Source organism: Macrotis lagotis, chromosome 5 (genome assembly GCF_037893015.1).
Source record: "Macrotis lagotis isolate mMagLag1 chromosome 5, bilby.v1.9.chrom.fasta, whole genome shotgun sequence".
Classification (NCBI taxonomy): Eukaryota; Metazoa; Chordata; class Mammalia; order Peramelemorphia; family Peramelidae; genus Macrotis; species Macrotis lagotis.
The window spans coordinates 228,544,949-228,562,592 of NC_133662.1; the positions used below are offsets into that span (position 1 = coordinate 228,544,949).

Consider the following 17,644-nt stretch of genomic DNA (forward strand, 5'->3'; position numbering starts at 1 on the left):
TTCCCTCCCCCCTTCCCCCACAGAAGGCAGTCTGTTAGTTTTTAGGACATTCTAATGTACCAATAAAGTCCTAAGATCTAAAAAGGGCCAGAAAATAATTATAAACACAGAAAAAATGAGAAATAAAAACTGAAAATAATAGGATGAGTAAACATCTCAGCTATTTAAAATATGCCTTTGCTCAAGCTAGAATTTCACCCCCTCCAACTCAAATCCCATCTCTTTCATGCTACTTACTACTAGGCAGGTTGCTTTCACTGTCAGCTTCTGTTTACTCACCTAGAGAATAAGAGGGTTGAACTTGATTACCTGAAGATTTCCTTTCTGTTATAAATTTGATCTCTTGACTGAAGATGACTTCAAAATAACTAACATTCATAGTTTGCTTTTTTAATAATTTTATTCCATCTTGTCTTCTGTCCCTCTAGATTGCCTCCTTTATCATTCCAACTCACTTTTCTTCAATCTCTATCTCTTGGCTGCTGCTCTACTACCTACAAATATGCTCCTCCCCTCCTGCCTCAAAAAACCCTCACTTGATCCACTCTTCCCTGCAAGCTTCCTATGCCTCTTCTTTTTTTGTGTGACTGAACTCTTTGAGCAGGCTATCTGTAATCATTAGTTCCACTTGCTTTCTTCTCATTTTCTTAACTCTGCCATCAGGCTTTCAATATCCATCAATTATTGAAACTTCAAAGTTAGCAATAATCTCTTAATTGCAAAATCTAATCTCTTCTCAATTCTTGTCCTCCCTGACCTTTCTGCAGCCTTTGATAAAGTTAATTAACTTTTCTTTGATACTATCCTTTCTCTAGTTTTTGTAACACTTCTCTCTCCTGATTCTCATAGCTTTCCCTAGATTTTTATGACACTTCTCCCTCCTGGATTTTCCATGATTATTTTTTTCTAAGGCTCCTTGATGGATCTTCATTTGGGGTATGCCCACTAATCACGGATGTACCCCCTTAGGGCTTCTATTCTGGACTGCTCTTGGTCATTTCATCAGTTCCCTAGGATTAAACTATGGTTTCTATACAAATGACTTTCATTTTCTTGTCTATTAACCTGTTTCTTCCTCGACTACCTATGGACTTCTCAAACTGGATGCAATAGTTTTTGCAAGGTGAAGTGGCTTGCCCAAGGCCACACAGCTAGGTAAGGCCGGATTTGAACTCAGGTCCTCCTGACTCCAGGGCCGATACTCCATCCAGTGCGCCACCTAGCCTCCCTGTTTTCCTACATTTCTTGGTGTCACTCCTCTCTGACCCTGCCAACGGGCCGGGGCAAGCCCTAATCAGCTCACCCCCTGAATGCATCCATCAGCGGGTGGGTCTGCCTGCTGTAAGTCTCTCCCCCTCCCCTTTCAGCCCATCAAACCGGCTCTAGGTTGCCTCTAGGATCACATATAAAATCCTTTCTTGTCTCCTACAAGCCCTTCCCTGCTTTGCCGGCGTTCCAAGGTCTGGACTCCTCCATCAGGGGCTCTGGCTTCCCTGCTGGAAGCACCCCGCCCCCACGCCGGCTCTCCTCCTCCTCCTCGCTTCCCTGAAGCCCCAACTAAGCTCCCAGTCTTCATGAAGACCTTCTTAGAGCCACTACCCGCCCTCGTGATTTTTCCTGTATATCGCACGCTTGCACATCCCGCTGGATTATGAGCCCCGGGGAGCAGGGATTCCTTCATTCAGGGGTTCGGGGCGCTGAGCACTGAAGTCACCCCTTTATAAACGAGGGGGAACTGGAAGCGTCGGCCCCGCGCCGGGCAAGATCTCCTCATTCGCTCTTTACCAGTCCCTGGCAGAGTTCCGCACCAGGTCGGAGGACCCGGTTGCGGGGCCCAGAGCGCCGTCCGCGCCGCACACCTGAGTCTGCAGGCCAAGGGCAAGGGCAAGTGATCCCCGACGCCAAGTTCACCTCCCCCTTGCGCAGAAAGCTCGGCAAAACTTCTGCAGGTTCTACTTCCGTTTCCGGAACCATAAACTTCCGGTTTTCTTCCTCGGCGAATGGTGGGCGGATACTCCTGGCAATCGAAAGTCCGCTTAGGCTTCGGAACACCTGTACGCATGCGCTACGGTGGGTGGGCGGCCGAGCGATTTCCCCGCTTGGCTCCGCACCCCTTGGACTCTCCCCCGTCACGTGCCGGGGGCAGCGGGCGGGAAGCCGCGTGGCGGAGGCAGCGGTAACGACGGCAAGCCGTAAGGTTCGCTGACTTCCGGTTCCGGTGTAACGTTCGGGCTCCGTCTCAGGGGCTGAAGTTTGTGAGGTGAGTAGCGGGTCCGGGCCCGGTGGGGCTGGCCATGGGGCCCGGGGGTTCAGCCCCCCAGCCCCGGCCTCAGGCGGAGCAGCTCGGAGGCGGCGATTCGTTAGGCGAATGCGCCCAACGGAAAGCGGCCGAGGAGAGGTTTCCGAGGGGCAGTGGGGTGGCGGGGACCGTAGGGAGGAAAAGGGCGGGGGCGGGAAGGGGGAAGGAGGCCGGGGCCGAGGGGGGCTGCGCCGGGAGAGCCGGGCCGGGGGCGAGCATCCCGGTAGGATGAAGTCAGTAACTCCGGGGACTGGAAGTTTCCACCCTTGGTGTTCCCTGGGGGGAGGGAGGGGGGATTCTCTTTTGCTGCACTTTGAAATTTGTGGTCGCCTGCCCAGGGTCGGGGTCAAGTTGGAATCCGTCCCCAAAGCGGATTTGTGCGCCACCCGCGCCCTTGCTGCGCTCTCCTTCCCCACGAGCTGGCATCTGGGGGCCAGGCTTTCTTTGGAGAGTATTCAGAGTCATCTCTAACTCCTGTTCCGTCCTTGATAGGTTTTAAATCTGATGATGGTGATGTTTTTTTCCTTTTGTAGTTTTAAAAGTATTTACCAGAAGGCCCTCTAGTTAACTGGATCCTCACCAGAATCCTCTGAGGAGAGGCAACCCAGTTCATCTTAATCCCAGTTTACAGGTGGGATTCTGAAATACAGAGATATTAGGTTCTCTTGACAACAGTACCAGGCTCCCTCCCACTCCCATGCAAGATATCCCCATTCTGTTTCTTTAATTCAGAAGGCTATTTGGTCAAGTTAGGAATTTTGGGAAAAATATGATCTATTTTAAGCTATAATACTTAAAAAAATTGAGAACCTCTCCGACAGGCTCCTCTGTTTTCTCATGGATAGGTGAGTAGTTCATGAGTTTTCTTTCAGTAAGACACTGCTGGCTACTTAAGTTCAGAACATCCTGTATATGTTCTTTCTCTTGTAGTTTTTCATTTTTTTTCTCTCTGTCTTGGTTTATCCTATATTCAGAATCATAGTTTGGTGGCACTATAGAGTATGAATTTGTATAGACTTCCCCTCTCTGAAATGAAGACTCATAGGGAAAAGATGTCTTTAGGATACCCTCAAGAAGATTTCTTACTTTTAAATGAAGAAAGCTGGAATTAAAATTGGACAGAAACTCTGATGCATATACTTGCTTAGGCTTGAAAAACCTAAATCAGTGAGCAATTATTTTCTCCTGTGTCCTGAGTATTATACCAGATGCTGTAGAGAGAATACTTAAGAAAATGACCATGTGATTGAATAATATATGATTTAGTTAGACAAGAATAAGTGTGAATATAAAATGACAGCCCTGCTTAGTAGAATGTTCAGTAAGAAGGTCTATTGTTCAGAAGAATCCTTAATGGTTTCTGTTTTCTCTGCTGAACTACATGAGAATTAGGAGACTATCAGGAAAAAACAGCCAGTCAGGACAGAGGGGATGCATCCTCAGTTATATGATCCCTGTCTACCCAGGTTATTTTTCCTTAAAGCACCCAAACAAAATGGAATTTCATGTAAACTTGCCTTAAGAGAAGATGGGTCATACAGTTTTTTAATGAAATTGAAGTATGGTGACATGAAGATTAAAAATCTGCAAAGGAATGTTCCTAGAAGTTGTGAGTCTTGATATAAAATTGGTGTTTGACTTTACCATAAATACTTCATGACTTGCTGCCCTATATTATGATCCCACAGAACTAGATTCTGTTGGTCAGTGAGATTGGGGAGGCTATCCCTGAGGCTACAGAATAGATGACTTCTGAAAGACTTCTTCAGCTGTTTCCATATTGTGCAATCTGCGAGACTTTTTAGATGTAATAGTATCAGAAAGGAAGCACCAGAACTCTTGTTAGAGATACACACCTTTTAATTTTCTTTACAGAAGTTGTTAACAAGTGGAGAAATTTATCTATAGTTATAACTTGCCCAGAAATGTAGAAAATAAACATCACCTTGTATTACTTTCAGTCTTCCACTCTCTCCAATAATTTTCTCCTGATTCACTCTTAGGTGTGCTGAGAATCCGAGATTGTCTCACTGTCCCTTGAACCTTCTTCTAAAGAATGGCCCTGTCCAAGAGGGAGCTGGATGAGCTGAAGCCATGGATCGAGAAAACAGTGAAGAGGGTATTGGGTTTCTCAGAGCCCACAGTGGTCACAGCTGCATTAAATTGTGTAGGAAAGGGCATGGATAAGAAGAAAGCAGCTGGTATGTATTTTTCCTGGGTCACTGGACCTGTCTCAACCTGAGACTAAGAACTGAAATATTTGAAGTGTTCTTGTTAGGTTTAAAAATGATATTGGGACTTTTGGTGGGTAATGGGAATAGTTAGTCTTAATTATTTCCTTTTGGATTAATCTAGTATCTTTTGAATCACAGGCTGGCTTTCTGCATTTCAAGGTTGCGTTAGTCATGTGATATTTTTTACATACATAAAATTTTTTATCGGGGTGGCTGGGTGGCTAGGTGGCATAGTGGATAAAGCACTGGCCTTGGAGTCAGTAGTACCTGGGTTCAAATCTGGTCTCAGATAATAATAAGTACCTAGCTGTGTGGCCTTGGGCAAGCCACTTAACCCCATTTGCCTTGCAAAAACCTTAAAAAAAATGTTTTTATCTAGACAGTTCTTGCTTTGTATAAATTAGTATTATGAAAATTCAATTTTATGTAAAGAATTCTGAAAGAAACCTCATTACAAAAATCACCTATGTTAGCTTTATAATACTGCCCTTTCTTTTCCACTCCCTCCCCTTGGCTTAGAGCTCCATGCTCCTCCCTTCCCCCCTCCACCCCCAAAATTAAAAAACCCTCCAAGTAAAAGCAGAAAAATGGAGGTATGGAGAGACAGTCCTGCCACTGGATCGGAAGCTTGGCTTGAGATTTTTGACATCAAGAGAACCTTTGCTCCCCTCTGCCTATTTGTCCTGTCCTGTCTTCCATTTGTCTGTGCATGGGTACCACTTGTTTGTCCCCAGCCCCTGTGTATCATCCATTCTCTTTTGTCATTGTCCTTGTTTGGCTCCCACATATCTTTGAATTGTATGCTGACTCCTTCCCGCTACACAAATGCATGGCCTCCTATTCACTCTCTTTCTGTCTGACATCTAAGGGCAAATTCATTTAAGGTTAAAATTCTTTTAAGTAGAGGTCTGTGGAATGGTTTTCTTAAATATACAGCTAGTACTGTGTGTGTGTGTGTGTGTGTGTGTGTGTGTGTGTGTGTGTAAGATCTAGAATTTTTTTATAATTTACAATCAAATATAATTTTAAAAATACATCAACTATAATTAAAATTCTATTATTTATATGTGAATGAATATCTGGCTTTACATGCATGTATCTCTGGTTCCTATTATAGCAATATTTTTGACAATATAGAATATCTTTTGACACAGTAGAGGAAACAAAGTAACTTTCAACAAAAATGTATCTTTAGTAGACAGATTGAAGCCAAACCTTAGAGAGTTATTTGAGGGAAATTTAAAAGTTGGGAGAATTGTGTTTTGTTTATGATGTGTGTCTCCCTTGCCATCTGTCTAGTGCTTAACATTTGAAGATTTTGGATCTCTTCATGGCTTTGGATTATTGCATTAGTTCTTAGAAACACTTTGCTATCAGTTTCTTACTTTGTCTTGCCTTTTTTTAAATTTTAAACTAAATAACATAATTATATTCTATTCCTGAGTAACTGCAAGCTTTTTTGTTTTGATGTTATCTCAAATACTAATCTGTGTGTTTTCTTTCTGTGATATTCAAAAAAATGACCACTAGCTTTAAAAGTGATTTGAAGCTAAAAGAAAGTAATAATGAGAGTGAAGTTTTGGATTTGTGACCCTTAAGTTTTCTAATTTTTTCAAAAACTTTGTTAATCATATTTTAAGTTTATTATTGTTTATTGCTTTTAGGTATTGACACATTCCTTGCAGTATGTGTAATCCTTAAATTAGAGGTTTAGTTTGCCCTAGTCACATATCCTTATATTATTGTGGTATGGAATTCTCTCTTAAAAATAGGCCAGACAAATTCCCATGATTCTTGGCCATGAGAGTTTTTTACCTGGAACTCAGGCTATTGCCAATTTCTCCCCCATGAAAACTAACCTACATTTCTGTCTCAGTCTCTGTAATGTCTCTTGAAAACATTGCACTTGGGGCAGCTAGGTGGCGTAGTGGATAAAGCACCGGCCCTGGAGTCAGGAGTGCCAGGGTTCAAATCTGGTCTCAGACACTTAGTAATTACCTAGCTGTGTGGCCTTGGGCAAGCCACTTAACCCCATTTGCCTTGCAAAAACCTAAAAAAACCCCCAAAAAACCCCATTGCACTTAAGAGAAACCCATCAAGAAAACTTGGGTGGGAAGGAATAGTTTTTATTTTATTATTGTATTTTTCCAATTACATCCAAAGGTGGATTTCAACATTCATCCCTTTGCAAGTTATGAGTTCCACATTTTTCTAGCACCGCTCTCCCTCCCCAGGACAGCAAATAATCTGGTAAAAGTTGTACATGTCCAATAGTGTTTAACACATTTTCATATTAGTTGTGTTACAAAAGAACTGTTTATACTAGGACCATTTCAGTTAGTATTTGTTTTGGAGAGCCTTTTCTATATTCAGAACTCTTTTAGAGTCTCAGGTCTTTCTACTTCTACCTTTTTTTTTCACCAGATCACTTGAAACCTTTCCTTGATGATTCTACCCTTCGGTTTGTTGATAAACTGTTTGAGGCAGTGGAGGAGGGTCGAAGTTCCAGACATTCCAAGTCTAGCAGTGACAGGAGTCGAAAACGAGAGTTGAAGGTAGGTTCTGGTTGGCTGATTAAAGGGCATGGGGAATACTCTCAATGGTAACACTAGCAACTAAACTTTCTGTGAACACACACATAGACACCATAGAATTCCTAACATTCAAGAGAAAGCTCTAGGCTGTAGAACAGACAGTGAGTTTGTTTTCATACCAGCTTTGATTCTTAATCTTTATTTTGAGGTGGTGAAACATGCTATGAAGCAAACAAAGAAAACCAGTAACACTTTACATACATGATCGTGTAGTAAGACAATTATTGTCCATCTATCTTTACTTTTTCCTCTCACCACTGCTAATAAGTAAATAGCTTCTTCCTCAGGTTTTGTGGTTTTGCTTTTTCCCTAAGTCTTAACCTGTTGCCTCTGAGTCTAAATCCATTGCTCCCCTAAGATAAGCTTTCTTTGTTATTAATTTTCAAGAATTTCCTTTTGACAGGCATTCCTGAAAAATAACTATTATTGAGTATGCATTGAGCTTCCATATTTTTGAATAGGATATACTACCAAAGATTCTATCATCAGGAAGCTCATAACTGAGGGACACCAGTTTAATGGACATCCTGTAGTTTTCTACTTCAGTATTTTTTATTTTGGTTGACATAATCCCTTTCTTTTTATCTTTTTATCTGCAGCAGTTAGTCTGCTAGTTGTCCTTGGCTTAAAGTCTTTTCTGCTTTTTATTTGTTTCTGTAGCTCTCATCACAAAATTTCCTCCTTCCCCATCCTTGCAAGATATTTAATATTTTGCTATTTTGTCTATGCTACCAGCACTACCAAATTGTAGAGAAGGATAAAGGAATTTTCTCCCAGCCCCACAGCAGCCAGGATAGACCAGAGAGAAATAATCAGTGAACATCACATACCTTTTATATGTGAGGCTTTAAAGAAATATAAGGAATATTGAGACACTTGAGAAAAATCATAGTTTGATGGGGAGATAGAACATAGGTATGAGATGCCAAGAGAGATTTAAAGTATTTAGTGTTTTACAGTACAGTGGAACCCCTTTATAATGTTGGAATTGGGGGATAGGACTGATACCCACCCTATGGGCTATCAGACTTTTAATTTTGTATGGGGGAACTTGACAGAATCTGTACACTAGCCATTTATATTATACTGGGGCTCTACTGTATGTGTGTAAATGCTGAAAGAATAAATGAAGTGATAGGAGTTGGGTGGAATTAGACCAGAAGTCTTCCTGGAGGAGATGTTTTAGCATCTTTATGCTTAGAAAGCCTTGGGACAGAGATCCCACTTTTGGTTCCCTTAGGTCCCTATTCCCACACACTATATATATTATGGGAGAGTCCTTTCTCTTGAACTGTAGGAATTCCAGGAAGCGCCCGCCCCTGACTGAGGATATGTCCTTGCAAAACACGAGCCCTCCTAGTGAAGAGGGGATGTCACCCAAAGCCTACCACCGGTGTGTACATTTGCTTTTTCCCATTGTCCCTTCCACTTGGCCATTGTTGGCCATGTTAAAGTCACCTTGCAAAGTAGACAAATCAAGTGTCTTTTGTGTGCTGGGCCTTGAACTAAGTGCTGCCGGGGAATACGGAGGAAGAAAGAGTCCTTGCCCTTGAAGAACATAGATTTAGTTGGGGAGCCAGAACACATATACATGATGAAAAAAAAAACACAACCAAGCAGAATGTTGACAAATGCAAATTGATATAGCTCATATATTTTACATACATGTTTGAAGGCATAAAACAAAGGTATAATCAGAATGGGGTGAGGTTATTAATCAGAGAAGACTTCCTGAAGGAGGTGAGTTTTTGAGTAGGATTTTAGGACTGGTAGGATCTGAGTTGGAGAGGAAGAAAGGGAGAACATTCCAAATGTGGGCAATGGTATTTATAAAGACAGGTGGAAATTTGCTTGGATGGACCAGAGGATCTATAGAGGAGAGTAATGAAGGTAGTAAAATGGAAGTGAGAGTTGGTGAAGGGCCTTCAAGGCCAGGCGTTCCCCAGGTCTTATCAAGTAGCTATCTGCAAGGCTGTTATAATTCAAAGGGCAAAGCCACAAAATACTAATTGGGTTGGGGGAGTAGGAATAGTGACATTTCTTTACTAAAGACAAAAACAGATCTGCTTCTTGTTTTGGGTTCTCCCAGGAAGTGTTTGGTGATGACTCAGAGATATCTAAGGAGTCATCGGGGGTGAAGAAGAGGCGAATACCAAGATTTGAGGAGGTGGAGGAGGAGCCAGAGGTAATTCCTGGACCACCATCTGAGAGCCCAGGCATGCTGACAAAATTACAGGTTAGTTACAGACAATAGAGGTGAGAATTTTGTGAAATGAGGATTGAGGGGACATGAATCCATATCTAACATGACCTTGAAGTGAGAATTTGTTTAGCTACTAGAGAAGTGATGTTTCATGTTACTGTTCAATAATCTTTATGGAATGAAGCTTTATAATCAAGTAGCCAAAAAAGACCTAGTATTTGTGGTCCTGGGTTATGTGGGAAAAGGAGACAACAAAACCTAAAGGTTATGATTTTAGAGCAGAACATAATAAGCTTTAAGCTTTTATTGCTATATGTATTATTTTAAAAGGAATTGAGCTTTTAACATTTAAAACATTTTAAAGGCATAAAAAAAGCTATTTCCCACAGAATTATATTTGTGGCAAATGTTAACATAAAAGCAGGAGTTGTCTTTGATTCCTGAAGCTTTAGTGTTCCAGGCTTATTTTGAACAAGAAGACTTCAAAGATGAAATATAGAGAGGGCTGGGGGCGCGGCTAAGGTGGCGCAGTGGATAAAGCACCAGCCCTGGAGTCAGGAGTACCTGGGTTCAAATCCGGTCTCAGACACTTAATAATTACCTAGCTGTGTGGCCTTGGGCAAGCCACTTAACCCCATTGCCTTGCAAAAACCTAAAAAAAAAATGTAACAAATAGAGAGGGTTGGGAATTTTTGAAGGTAAGAGGGAAGGATGTGCTCTTGCAGTCTGGTAGCAGAAGGGGGCAATTTGAGCACAATTAGCAAGTATCAAGAGTATGTACAAAAAAATTCTTATCCACATTTTTATCTTCACTACTTTTTCCACAAAACTGAGCTTGAGATTATCAGGGTTAGATGTTTAAAGTTCCTTGTGATGGAATCTTCTGGAGATGATGAGAAAAAAGATGGTATTAACCCTCTATACTTTGTTTGCAGATCAAACAAATGATGGAGGCAGCCACAAGGCAGATTGAGGAAAGGAAAAAACAGCTGAGCTTCATTAGTCCTCCTACCCCTCAGGTATAGTATTCAATCCCATCAGAAAAACAGAGCTGAATCCTACATTCCAATAATTTCAATACACATTTGTTAAATGCCTATTCTTTGCATAGTAGTAATAAGTATTAAATTGGATAAAATTTCTGATCTCATGAAGCTTGTAGTCTAGCAAAGACCACAAGAATAATCAAAATATAGTGTATAAAAGAGCCTCTAGGATAACTTGGGAGAGGACTTTAGTGATAAGTAACATTGGGGAAGTCTTCTGGTAGTAAAATTTAAGAATGGATAGGATTTCATCTGTGGAAATGAACCTTCTTTTGAGTTTCTTTCTAGTGGAATGAGTAAAGGCAAGGAAATGAGATGGTACAGGATGCTTAGTGGTTATGGTGACTACCCTTATTTGACTGGATTATGTTGGCATGAATGGGGTGATATATGAGAAGGCTATAACAAAGTAAAAAGTTGTAACTTTAACAATAGGTTATCATGGAAGGCTTTTAACCACCCATGTGTATAAATGAGGTTAATAATCATGAAGAATGAGGGTTGGGGGTGGCTAGGTGGCACAGTGGATAGAGCACTGGCCCTGGAGTCAGGAATACCTGAGTTCAAATCTGGCTTCAGACACTTAATAATTACCTAGCTGTGTGGCCTTCAGCAAGCCACTTAACCCCATATGCCTTGCAAAAAAAATCTAAAAAAAAAAAGAATGAAGGTTGACTTGATAGGAGGAAGAGTGTTGAGGAAGGAAAGTGAGATGGGTAACTGCTGCAGCATCCAGGGATGGTGACCACTTTTGGGACTCCAAATGGCATAAACCCCTTTGAAATTTAGCCACTCTCTATTCCCTTTCCTTTTAACTTTGTCTTTTTCTCTGTATATCTGACAGCCAAAGACTCCTTCCTCCTCTCAACCAGAACGATTGCCAATTGGCAATACTATTCAGCCTTCTCAGGCTGCCACCTTTATGAATGATGCCATCGAAAAGGCACGGAAAGCAGCTGAACTACAAGCTCGGATCCAAGCTCAGTTGGCGCTGAAACCAGGACTTATTGGCAATGCCAACATGGTTGGATTGGCCAACCTTCATGCTATGGGCATTGCTCCCCCGTGAGTACTCAACTTTCCTTTTTGAACCCTTGACTACTTTGAAGGACAGGTGAGAAAAGCCTTTGGCATTCCTTGACATTATTTCAGCAAAACACCTTAAGTTGTTTTTCAGAAGCTGTTCAAAGATCCATATGATTGATGATTAAATATCTGTTGAATTTGTCCCTGCATCTCTAACAGGGCAAGAATTATTCTTACTTATTTTTACAGATAAGATAACTGAATGTGGTTGTCCAGAAAGTTTTCAGATCAAATTAGAAATCGAGTTTTCTTGCTCAGATTCAGATCCATTAAACTAATCTATTTTGACACCAGACCAGTGTTCTATACCATCTGACAAGTTGCTTGTCCTAAACTCTCTTTTAATAGCTGGATCAGTGTTAGGAATTGTTTCACCTCCTGTTTTGATCCTAATTAAGTAGAAGAGATGAGTCTTAAGAAATTCAGTTTATATGATAGTTATAATTTCACATAACCAGTTTGATAGTTTATAGATTTTTGTTATAATTTATATTATTATAGTTTTCTATTTGATTAGTACTTTATAATTGAGATATTTCTTACAACTTATCGAAGAGTCATCCTAAATTTCTTAATCTAGGTTTTTCGTTGTAATTGTAAATTGGACTCCCCCCTCTCCCTGCTTACCCCCACAGGAAGGTGGAGCTGAAGGATCAGACAAAGCCTACACCTCTGATTCTGGATGAACAGGGCAGAACAGTTGATGCTACAGGCAAAGAAATTGAGTTGACACACCGAATGCCAACACTGAAGGCCAACATTAGGGCTGTGAAGAGAGAACAGTTCAAGCAGCAGCTCAAGGAGAAACCATCAGAAGATATGGAATCCAACACATTTTTTGATCCCCGAGTCTCCATTGCCCCTTCCCAGCGTCAGAGACGTACCTTTAAATTCCATGACAAGGGCAAATTTGAAAAGATTGCCCAGAGGTTACGAACAAAGGTAACTGTCAAAGCTTTAAAAAAGTTAGGAAGCTTGAGGGAATTTAGATAGAATGTTTATAATATAGTTACTTCTAAGTTTTTCATGTGTTGCGGGGCAGCAACCGTATTTTTGATAAATTTGTTTTATGTTGGATTCAACTTAATTCAATTCTTATTAGGCTGGCATTAAATTGATTTTGCATTCTCTGAGAACATACTACCCAATGAGATTAAGATACAAGGTTACAACTCAAATGGGAAAAGCTATCCTAGGATTAAAATTTGCTTCAGAGGAACTACATTATGTTGATAACTGAAGTTGCATAAATTCTATTTTCCTCTTTCTGTCTTGAGCATATTTTCTTTTTTTTCTTTTCTTTCTTTTTCTTTTTTTTTTATGATTTTGCAAGGCAAATGGAGTTAAGTGGCTTGCCCAAGGCCACACAGCTAGGTAAATTATCAAGTGTCTGACCAGATTTGAACCCAGGTACTCGTGACTCCAGGGCCAGTGCTTCATCCACTGTGCCACCTAGCCACCCCTTTAGCATATTTTCAAGCGAATTTTTGGCTGAATGTGATTATTCTAATTCAACAAGAATTTATTATGAGTTGGACATGGTGTTTGGCACCAAAGACACACATAAAATGAAACTTTCTATCCTTAAAAGAGCTTACATTCTGTTGGGGACGAGGGAAGACAATTTATACAAAGTAAATAAATATAAAATATGTAAAAAGCCATTTCCAGGTGATTGATACTGTCTTAACATAGAGGGGAGTTTGTTAACAGATTCTAGAGGGGCACAATAACAGTCTAGAAAAGAAATAGAGGTATAAGAGGAGACATGGGGCTGATATGGATGATTGAGGAAAAGCAGGGAGTAAGTGATAGGAAAAGGAACTTCAGGTATTCTACAACTCTGGATTCTGAATGGAACCTTAGATCAATAAATTGTCATAGTCTTCACAATAGCAAAAGTAATGTTGATTTGATTTTCAGTTCTTGAGAAAACGATGGGGTGTGGAGAATGGGGAAGAATTAAAGAGTATATGTATAATGACTGAGGAGTGGAGGTGTTTCCTCCCTGATTTTACTAACTGATCAAGGCTGAGGTCAGTGGAGTACTAGAATCAGAATGGTTAGAAAAAGAGTGAAACATGCTTTAATAACTCAATTTCAACCAGGTCATCACTACTCTGGACCTACTCCTTTGCTGAGAAGATTGTCTTCCCTAGATTGGGGCTCTATTCTTTGCACATAAATGCTGAAGGTGTACTAAAGTGAATGAAATGATCTGAGTTGAGTGGGATTAGGTGAGAAGTCTTCCTGAAAAAGTTGATAAAGCAGCTTTACTTTTATATAATCCTGGGGTAACCAGTAAATCCCTCTTCCTAAACTGTTGGAATGTTAATGGAGGCTGTAGAAGATTAATTGATTTTGTTGTTAGAGGTCATAATTTTGCATCTTATTTCCTGTTATTTGGGTCTCAGTTTGCTTATCTGTAAAATGAGGTTGGATTATTTTTTAACTTTTTTTTTCTAAATCTCATTTCCCCACCACTGTCTTACAGAGAGGGGAAAAAAGATACGTGACCAGTTTTCTCCTGAATGTAATAAACTCAAAAGCAGACTTTTTTTTTTCAAACAACATACATTAAAGACTTTGAATGGGTAATGGGGTGTTAAATGTACTTCCTTGCTGGGGTCTTTCCTGGTATCTTAGGGTTCAATCCCCAGCTAACTTTAGCATTAGGATTTTTCAAGGTCCTGGAAAGCAACAGGCAAATGTAGACTATTTAATGCCCGCTATAGATCCAGCCACCATTTCTCACACTGATAGCTTACAGCATCCTTCTTTAAAATGAAAGTGTCTGACAAGGCTGCATTTTGTTCATCTTCACTGAAATGCACAGTTTCTTGGTTGTGGCACTTTCCTATTTTCTTTCCAAGCTTTTAGGTACAGAATTTTAAACAGTAACTTTATCAAGTATATATTAAATTCTGGCATATTAGAATTATAATGCTTTGTGGGAGCAGGGTAATACAATGACAATAGTATCTAGAGCATTCAGCTACTTCTGGGGCATGTGGCCTAGAGGCTTACCTTGAAGTCACCAAGTCCTGGGAATAGGCTTCTGGTTTTTCCCCTTCTGGTGAGTGTGCTTGCTTGAGTCTTTGGAATGTATTAAGGTGGTCAGCTGGTAATGAAAAGGCAGTCCAAGAAGAGAAATGTTTTTAAAAGCAGGCTCCTTTCATCTTCCAAATTCACCTCCCAACTTCTTGCATCTCTGTTTTCTGATCCTCAGGCTCAACTGGAGAAGCTGCAGGCAGAGATCTCACAAGCAGCTCGAAAAACTGGTATCCATACTTCAACCAAGTTGGCACTCATTGCCCCTAAAAAAGAACTAAAAGAAGGAGAGATTCCTGATATTGAGTGGTGGGACTCCTACATTATCCCCAATGGTTTTGACCCGTGAGTTTACTAGTGAACACCTTTGAGAGATATAATCTAAATGGAGGGAGTGAGAAATGTAGAAAAAATTCGAAGTATTTCAGGATGATAAGTGAACATGTATATGTAAATTAATTTATATTAATAGGAGTCAATCTTCATTTTTACTATGGAAGGAAATTAATGTTTTAAATACATGAATAGTAAAATCAACTTGTTTTCCAAATATAATTAATTACTTAGTGGACCTAAATATGTAGTAGTCAAATTGTGATTAAAAATTAGCTATTGGAAGTCTAAGGGAAGAATGGCATGTTTCAAGTATTATATAAGTACATAAATACTAAAGAGGTGCTGGATGTGAGTTTTAGGGAAAGTCTTTGGGAATTCCACTTATTTGAAATCATCTCCATTCACATATCCTTGTGTTTTTTTTCTTTCCCTAATTCTAGTACAGGGGAAGCTCCCAAGAAAGAGGACTATTTTGGGATCACAAACCTTGTAGAGCATCCAGCTCAGTTAAATCCTCCAGGTATGGATCCTTTACCCAGTCAGTAGTGGATTCTTTTTCTCAGCTCCTTGATTGAATCATAAACTGACTGAAAATGATTGATGCCATACTCTTTGCTAACCCAGTCCTTTGCATTTCATCTTTCTAACTTTGCTTTAGATGGAATTGTTAGTCCTCATTCCAGATCTCTGAATGTTAACTATACTGGCTTATTTTGATAGGTACTCTATATTTAATGGATTTTGGAAAAGTTTCATTTGTTGAACATATTTTTGCACTTAAAACCTTCAATATGAGGGGTGGTTAGGTGGCTTAGTAGATAAAGCACCGGCCCTGGAGTCAGGAGTACCTGGGTTCAAGTCTGGTCTCAGACACTTAATAATTACCTAGCTGTGTGACCTTGGGCAAGTCACTTAACCCCGTTTGCCTTGCAAAAAACCCTTCAATATGTCTTTTTTGCAAGGCAAATGGGGTTAAGTGACTTGCCCAAGGTCACACAGCTAGGTAATTATTAAGTGTCTGAGACCAGACTTGAACCCAGGTACTCCTGACTCCAGGGCCGGTGCTTTCTCCACTGCGTCACCTAGCCACCCTCTCAATATGTCTTAATAGCAAACTGTTTTTCCTCAAATTATGTGGCTCCAACTCTTGCTCTGAACAAATCTCCTTTAGGTGTCTGTGCTTTTTTCCTCTTTTTTTTTATTTTGCATTAAAAATCATCTAGTCTACTTGCCTTCCTTTTTCCAAATTAAGAAACTCAGATCCAGAGAGCATATGATAATGTGGTAGAAACTATTACACTAGACTTTGTAGGCCTGAGTTCTATCCTTTGTCCTTTTGTGTGTCCACTAAATTTTAATGCTCAGTTTTATTTAATTATTTTTTTCAGTTACTTTTATGTGGGTTTAGTTTATTTTCTGCAATTTTGCTAATGTTTCTAATTGTTTCAAGTAATTCTTAAGTTGATTTTCGAAGTAAACTGTAATATCATCTAAAAAGAGTGATAGTTTTGACTATTCCTTTAATTTCTTTTCGTTTTTTTTGTTTATTGCTAAAACTAACATTTCTAATACAGTATTGAATAATAGTGGTGATAAGTCATCCTTATTTTACCCCTGATCTTGCTGGGAAGGCTTCTAGTTTATCTCTATTGCATACAGTGCTTGCTCATGATTTTGGATAGACATTGTTTATCATTTTAAGGAAAAACTCCATTTATTCCTATGCTCTCTTGTGTTTTTTATAGGAGTGGGTCAAAAGTTTTTTCAACATCTATTAGGATAGTCATATGATTTCTATTTTGTTGTTGATGTGATCAATTATTTTAGGATTGTTTTCCTAACATTGGACCAACTTGCATTTCTGTCATATATTCCATCGTGTAATAATACGAATCCTGGTGATAACTTGCTATAATCTCTTTGCTGTTATTTAAAATATTTGCATCAATGTTTAGTAGGGAAATTGGTCTATAATTTTCCTTTCTCAGTTTTGGCTCTTCCTGGTTTAGATATCAGCATCATATTTGTGTCATAAAAGAAATTTGGTAGGTAGGACTCCTTCTAAATAGTTATTTTTCCAAATATTTTATGTAATATTGAAATTAATTGTTCTGGAGAATTCACTTGTGAATCCATCTGACTCTGGAGATTTTTTTCTTAGAGAATTCATTGATAGCTTTGTTTTTTGAAATGAGGTTTCATGTAAGTATTTTATTTCCTCTGTTAATCTGGGCAGTTTATACTTTTGTAAATATTCATCTATATCACTTAGATTGTTAGATTTATTGGCCTGTAGTTGGACAAAATAGGTTAATTTCCTCTTCATTGGTGATGAATTCATCCTTTTCATTTTTGATATTGATAAATTTAATTTTTTATTTTTTTTATATTTTCATTTTCATTTTATTTTTTTTGCTAGGCAGTGGGGTTAAGTGGCTTGCCTAAGGGCACACAGCTAGGTAATTATTAAGTATCTGAGGCCGGATTTGAACTCAGGGACTCCTGACTCCAAGGCCAGTGCTCTATCTACTGCACCACCTAGCTGCCCCAATTTTTTCTTTTTTTTAGTCAGATTTAATAAAGGTTTACCTATTTAATTGATTTTTTTAATAAGACCAACTCTTAGTTTTAAATACTAATTCAATAGTTTTCTTTCAGTTTTATTAATCTCCTTTGATTTTCAGAATTTCTATTTTGATCTTTACTTGGGAACTTTTAATTTGTTCTTTTCCTAGCTTTTTTATTTGTATGCCCAATTCATTGACCTCCTTTTTCTCTTTTTTATTCATGTATGC

General features: G+C 39.4%; 1 protein-coding gene across 4 annotated transcripts in view; it reads left to right on the forward strand.

Annotated features, from left to right (window-relative positions):
- Positions 1-2,178: 2,178 nt before the first annotated feature.
- The window catches only part of PRPF3 (pre-mRNA processing factor 3), a 29,948-nt gene continuing 14,482 nt past the window's right edge, over positions 2,179-17,644 (forward strand). Inside the window, exons 1-10 of one of the 4 annotated variants that reach the window (XM_074188722.1) lie at positions 2,202-2,260; positions 2,833-2,930; positions 4,303-4,500; positions 6,958-7,088; positions 9,217-9,363; positions 10,266-10,349; positions 11,221-11,441; positions 12,098-12,404; positions 14,692-14,858; positions 15,290-15,369. In XM_074188722.1, coding sequence (XP_074044823.1) covers positions 4,356-4,500; positions 6,958-7,088; positions 9,217-9,363; positions 10,266-10,349; positions 11,221-11,441; positions 12,098-12,404; positions 14,692-14,858; positions 15,290-15,369 — 1,282 coding nt within the window. In that variant the 5' untranslated portion in view covers positions 2,202-2,260; positions 2,833-2,930; positions 4,303-4,355. Of the gene's footprint in view, positions 2,261-2,295; positions 2,399-2,832; positions 2,931-4,302; positions 4,501-6,957; positions 7,089-8,424; positions 8,521-9,216; positions 9,364-10,265; positions 10,350-11,220; positions 11,442-12,097; positions 12,405-14,691; positions 14,859-15,289; positions 15,370-17,644 lie in introns of those variants that run through there. The other 3 variants (XM_074188724.1, XM_074188723.1, XM_074188725.1) reach the window with 3 other exon arrangements.